Source organism: Phoxinus phoxinus (genome assembly GCF_949152265.1).
Source record: "Phoxinus phoxinus genome assembly, chromosome: 9".
Lineage (NCBI taxonomy): Eukaryota > Metazoa > Chordata > Actinopteri > Cypriniformes > Leuciscidae > Phoxinus > Phoxinus phoxinus.
In genome coordinates, this window is record NC_136884.1 from 28002610 (window position 1) to 28009195 (window position 6586).

The window sequence follows — 6586 nt, forward strand, 5'->3', positions numbered from 1 at the left end:
ACACACACCGGCCCGGGGACAGTGTTACACTAAAAGTGTCACGGCGGGAACACTTCTCTGATGGGATTAGTTCCGGGGATTATTTGTCACCCCGTGACAAAAGCAAGCCAACAGCCTTGAGAACAGTGTGTAAGTTACAAATGATCAACACCATACTTTGGCTTCTAGCATGTCAATATTACAGTTTGTGTGTACTAATGAATTATTTCTCCCTGTTTTTGCTACAGGATAGAATTGCTGGACGAACTGGCCTCAGACCCATCTGATGCAGACTATGTCCCACCTATCTATGTGCGGTATGTATTGTGGCAATGTTACAAGCTAGTGATATATCAATGGTAATATTTTTTTTATTTTTTTTGTTATCTGGAAAATAGTCTATATTCATATTTTTCACTTGGGTGTTTTTATGATGTTTTTTTTACACAGTGCTAGTGGGACATTACAGAAAAACATTGACAGCCTCCCCGTCATTGGGCTTGAAGAGGCTGTCCTGGACATTTATGACCGCAAGGAGACGGTTCAAGAGCCAGACCTTTCGGAAGATTTTCATCATCCAACAACATACATTCCCACCTTCCCTACCTTTGCTCGAGTCGATGCAGAAACCGACCTCATTAACCAGCCTGCAAGCATAGCTTTCCACAAAAACCTTATCCAACTGGTCTGTTCTCTGAAACTGCCAATCAACAAATGTTTTTACATTGACCAGAGCACGGGAGTGGAATGTGATGGGCTCCCACCTTTTCAGGTCAACTTGCAACCACGAGGCACTGCAGCTGTTCTGGAATGGGTGAATTTACATTATCAGTTGTAACTAGTCATAGTATCAAATTATTTGTAATAGAGAACAGCTGTCAATAGAAGCTAAGAAAAAAACTGGAGCATTTTTTATAAAACATTTCTGTTCTCTTCTCTACACCGTATTGCCCACATGGACATAAACTGTGGATGTGGAACAGCCAGCCATTACTAAAGCATAACATGCAAGGGGGAGACTTCATGTTATCCACAAACATTCTTCTGTCTGGCAACAATTATTCCAAGATCGCCCTCCTCTTCCAGTTTATGAACATGAAAATGGTGGCATCCAACACTTTCTACGCTATACAGTCTGCCTACTGTGTAGATCCAATAAAGGAGTTTTGGGAGGAGAAGAGGAAGGCCATTATCGAAAAATTAGGCTCAAAAGACAGTGTTGTTGCCCTTGGTAAGTACTAAACTCTGTTGATTAACAAGGCCTCAGATGTTTGAAACGACGGTGTCAAGTAATTTACTACAATTTATAACTAATTAAACCTTAATAATACATGATCAGCTTCAGTTTAGACAATAAACTGAAAACAGTCAGAGTTTGGTGCAGGTTTACAAGGTTATTTATTTCTTTTCTAGCTGATGGAAGGATGGACTCTCCAGGTAAGTCACAAAGGTTTGTGACTTGTCAGTACTGTTGAATCGAAAATCGATTTTGAATCGAATCTTGAGCCTAAAAATCGATATCGAATCGTGGCATTTTCTGAATCGTGCACCCCTATTGTACATACAGCCATAGCTCTTGCACTGGATATTTTCTGAAGATGATCTTTGGAGAATATAATGCTTTCTCTTTGTCCTGTAGGTCAACTTCTGAGTTGGAATCCTTCCAGAATCATATCCTTATGTATGCAGGCAAACGGTTTTCCTTTTTCGCCTCCTGTTTATGAGGCTAGGACTTTTCTAGCAGCCTTGGACTACAATCATCATTACCACCGACCAGTGCATATAAACATGAAAGGCAATGTTTCGTAAGTCGCTATTGTAAATTAATGATATTTGTATGTCCTGTAAAATGTGCTTATGTTTACTTCTTGTTTATTTGTTTCTTTCTTTTTTGTTTTTAATATTGTTTTACAATATTTATTATTCTGTCATATGTTGTTTTGCAGACAAAAACGAGTCTATAGCAAGAAGTCAAAGCGCTACCGTGTCTACACAGTGAAGGAGCAAAAAGACTACAGTTACATCCCTCAACTGCAGACTAAAATATTACAGTCAACTTAATTCAGCAGGGGGACTCCCAAGAAGGAGGAGTCTTAGGCCAGATGACCCTCGGGCCTTCGGTCTTCTCCCTGAAATTGTGCCCCCACCTACAACTGAGTTGGTCCAGATACAAGTCTGCAGAGGACAGGTAGATCAGCCGTATGACCACAGTTTTCCACGTAGAAACTATTATTACTAGTAACACAAATGGTTATTCTTGGTCTCTCTCTCTCTCGTTGTCTCTCCAGGACATGACAACAACATGAGCAAAGATCAGCAGAAAGGCAACAGTGGGCTACAGTTAAATTGTGTTTATTATAAAGTGTAAATATGTACATACATGTTACTTTACAATAAATTTATTTGCAGAATGGCTTAGGACATTTTTTTTTTCAGATGTGGTAAACTGTACATTTTTAATTTACCCTAAACGGTGCTTCTTTGAAGCCAACATAGTTCCCAAATGGGTCAGGGAATGTGTCTCTTATTCGCCATACGCAGCAGCTTGGTTTTACTATACGATTTCCTGGGTTCAGACGCCCATGCTGCCAAATCGTAGTTTGGCGATAAGCAGAATACCGATATTCTCGGTTATCTGCCCCAGGGTCTTGGCTGTCATGGAGTGCAAGGATGTCGTTCCATGTCTGCCGAGCTAAGCGGAGGATGCCTTCATCCCAGACAGTACAGTTCCATGTGGGCGCTCCTGCTGAGACAATCTGCTGGATTCTGTCTGCAGCATTTGTTCTCCAGATCAGTAGGCATTATTCTGCAGTTTAGGCAGGTGCACCACGCTGGCTGACCCCTGTTTGGTGTGGCTGGTCTTGGTGTGGCTGGTCTGTATTCCATTACATCTAGAAAAACACCTGGCAGACGACTGACCATCCTCTGAAGTACCTCATCCTTCTCCTCCAGGGATAGCTGCTGTAACTGTGCCTGAAAATGGAACAGCAGTCATTGTTTATTTTACATATGTCTATTTGGGTGTGTGCTGTTTTCTAGATGGTGTGACTGACCATTATGACAAACCTGTATCTCTGCTGTCCTGGCAGCAGTCAGCTCCTCCACTCTCAGTCTGTCCTCCTCACTGACAGCTCCTGCTCTTCCCCTCCCCCGTCCTCTTCCCCCCCCCCACTCTCCCCCCCTCTTCCCCCCCCCTCTTGAACACTTGTTTCAATCGTCCCGACAGCGCCTCCTGCCAGTTAAACCTGGTCATAGGAAAACCGCTTTTAATGTGTGGTCACACTGTTTAAGCATTGAATAAAAAAGTGTTTTGCAATAAATAAAGAAAACATTTGTAATCACTGGCGGTGCCAGGTGGGGTCTTGGGGGGTCTCAAGACCCTCCCAAAAAACGCCCTGACCCCCCCATTTAACTCCCCACCCCCTTCCTGATTAAAAAATATATATATCCGGGATAAAGATTTAAAAATAATTCTCTTCAAACTACGCAGAACAATAATTGGCAATTGGCAATGGCATCCGCCATTGATAGATAGATAGATAATTTATTGTCCCTTAACGGGAAATTTGTTCTCACATATTATCATACAGCACACGCAACTGGCATGTAACAGCAACAACAAAACACATGTAACAGCAACAACAGAACACACATTGAATGTTCAACTTTATAGCCTATTAAGGATTGAAATTGCAGATGGTACAAAGCTCTTTTTGAAACGAGCCCTTCTCCATGTTAGGGTCCTGTATCTTCGCCCGGAGGGCAAGAGAGTGAAGTGGAAGTTGAGGGGGTGCTCTGGGTCTGTTATTATTGTCCGGGCAAGGCGGGCTATTGCTCTGTCATTGAGTTCTGAGATGTTGGGTGTAGGGGAGTGTATTATTTTTGAAGCTATGTGTGAGATTTTATTCAGTTTATTTTTGTTGGTAACTGACAGCATAGTGTAAAAACTGGTGGAGCAGTATAACAGAATGGGTTGGATAATACTTGTGTACAGTAGTAACAGAAGAGGATGGGCAATGTATAGGGAACTTAGTTTTCGTAGAATATGCAGACGCTGTTGGGAGCATTTATGGATGTCCTTTATGTGATAGTCAAAAGTGAGCTTGTTATCCATGGTGAGTCCAAGATATTTAAATTTGATCTGGTCTTTCCACTGGTTGATACACTCAAAGAAGAACGCAATGGTGAAACTTGGACCCATCTGTGGCAGGGCGCAAGTGACGTGTGAGAGAGTGGGCATTGACATGCAGCGCCAACAGGCAAAAAGAAAAATAATACAGCCCTCTCACCTGCAGCAGTTTCATGTCAGCAATAGCCACACAAGGAAAAAGATACTGCAAACACCAGAAGACTACAAAATCCACTGTTTTTTCCCAGTACTTGACCGTTTAAGCAGTGAATTGAATAGGCGCTTCTCTGCTGACAGTTGCTACGTTATGAAAGGAGTTGCATATATTAATCCCAAACACAAGACCTTCCTGCACCAAGATGCCCTCCAACCCATGGCTAGGCACTATGGCATATTAGAAGACAACCTTTCAGCAGAACTACATCAACTGAAACGCCTCATTGACAGAAAAAAACGAAATGGGGTCTCTCTCAACAGCACCCATGACTTGCTGATTCTATTGAGGCCATACAAGGAGGCTTTCATTGATTTATACAAACTTGTGTGCATCTCCATGACACTGCCTATATCAACAGCTGCTTGTGAGAGGAGCTTTTCCTGCTTACGGCGTTTAAAAACCTACCTCAGAAACAAAAGTGGTGATGTCCGAACCAGCAATCTTGCTGTGCTGGCAATCAGCTCAAGAAGAACAAAAGAGATGGATGTAGATGTTGTTATTGATCGCTTTGCAGCCAATCATAACAACAGGCGAATTGTTCTCTTTTAAGTGGTGAGTACACTCCTTACATTATATTTTAACAGGTTTAAATTGTACTGTATTTAATGTGCTATAAACACAAGGAAAATCACACCTGTGGAGAATGGAGGGAAGACAGGAGGAGACTGGACAAAAGAGGAGCAGAGAAGATGGCAGGAAGAGACTAGAGAGTTAAGAGGAGAGAAGAGGACAGGAGGAGACTGGAGACTTAAGAGGAGCAGAGAAGAGGACAGGGGGAGGCTGGACAAAAGAGCTGTCAATATTGGTGAAGTGAGTGAGGTGAACCTTTTGCTATTGTATTGATGTATTTAGCATAAATACTAACCTATTCATGTGTACTATAAACTTATATGTTTCAGTAAATCACATCTGTGGAGACTGAAGAGAGGAGAGAAGATGCCAGGAGGAGACTGGTCAAAAGAGGAGCAGAGAAGATGCCAGGAGGAAACTGGACAGAAGTAGGGCATTCAAAAGGTGGTGAGAGTATGAGAATAGATACTATTTTGTAAATATGTTTCCTGTCATGGGTGTGGCTATGTCAATTAAAGTTCGAGCAAACTGCAATTGTTTAATTAATTAAAAACAAAGTAGTTGATATGCTGTGTTGTTTTTGTTGTTTAGTAGCAGTAATATGCAGTTATTAGCCGTGTCCACTGTATTTTTTGTTGGGACCTAAAGTTCATTCAAAAGTTAACATTTCATTCAACAGTTCATTTGTTTTTGCAGGCATTACCACTGTGCAGGTGCCGGACAGAGTGATAGCAGTCACGGGGGAGCGGCAGGTAGGAGCAATGACTTCTGGGGAGAGGGGGACGCGCAAGGCAACCATGCCCCCACATTCTTCATATTCCCAAGGAAAAAGTACAGGGACCACTTCGTCAGGGATGGTCCGGCTGGCTCCATTGGGTCTGCAAATGGATCTGGGTGGATGCAAGAGGCAGAATTTTTGCTCTTCCTTCAGGATTTTGCCATTCACACCCGTGTGTCCAAGGAGTCTATTCTGCTTCTGTTGCTGGACAACCACCACTCCCACATTTCGGGAGCAGCAATAGACTTCTGCAGGGCATACGGGATTGTGATGTTGTCCTTCCCACCTCACTGTTCCCACCGCCTCCAGCCTCTGGATCGAAGTGTGTTTGGTCCACTCAAACACTATGTAAGCACAGCTGCGGACCTGTGGATGAAAAACCATCCAGGCCAGCATATGACAATATATGACATCCCCTCCCTGGAGGCAGCAACACTACCCCTGGCAGCAACAACTAACCTGGCGGCTGGGTTTTACTGCACCGGATCTGGCCCTGAATCCTGACGTCTTTGATAAGGATGCCTTTTCCCCGTCATTTGTGACAGACCGTCCTCCTCCCCGCCTCCTCCCCCATTACACAGTGCAGTCCAGTTGCCGGAACCCTCTGCGACGCCAGGTACATTAAATGGATGGATGGATGGATGGATGTAAGGATAAAAAAATAAATCCATAAATGAACGTTACATTTAAAATTAATCACTTCTTTTAAAAAAATGTCATCCTTCCATTTGCAGACATTGATATCCTTGAAGCTGCCCAAGACTTTAACCCGGAGGCAGTCCGTCACTTTCCTAAGGCTGGTCCTAGGAAGGAAAACAAGAGAGGAGGGAGAAGGAGGCAAGTGAAGTTTAGTGTTTGACTTGTCTTCCTTTCCAGTCATGTGCAGTGAATTCCAAGTTGTTTAACTATCATT

At 43.0% G+C, this 6586-nt stretch overlaps 1 protein-coding gene across 1 annotated transcript; it reads left to right on the plus strand.

The window, feature by feature from the left end:
• The first annotated feature begins 227 nt into the window (after positions 1-227).
• LOC307004465 (uncharacterized protein) lies at positions 228-2167 on the plus strand. Its single transcript, XM_079623779.1, has 6 exons — positions 228-296; positions 430-793; positions 963-1210; positions 1393-1416; positions 1619-1784; positions 1926-2167. The coding sequence occupies exons 2-6, from the start codon at positions 732-734 to the stop codon at positions 2038-2040; spliced, it is 615 nt and encodes a 204-aa protein (XP_079479905.1). The 5' UTR covers positions 228-296; positions 430-731; the 3' UTR covers positions 2041-2167.
• Positions 2168-6586: the final 4419 nt, after the last annotated feature.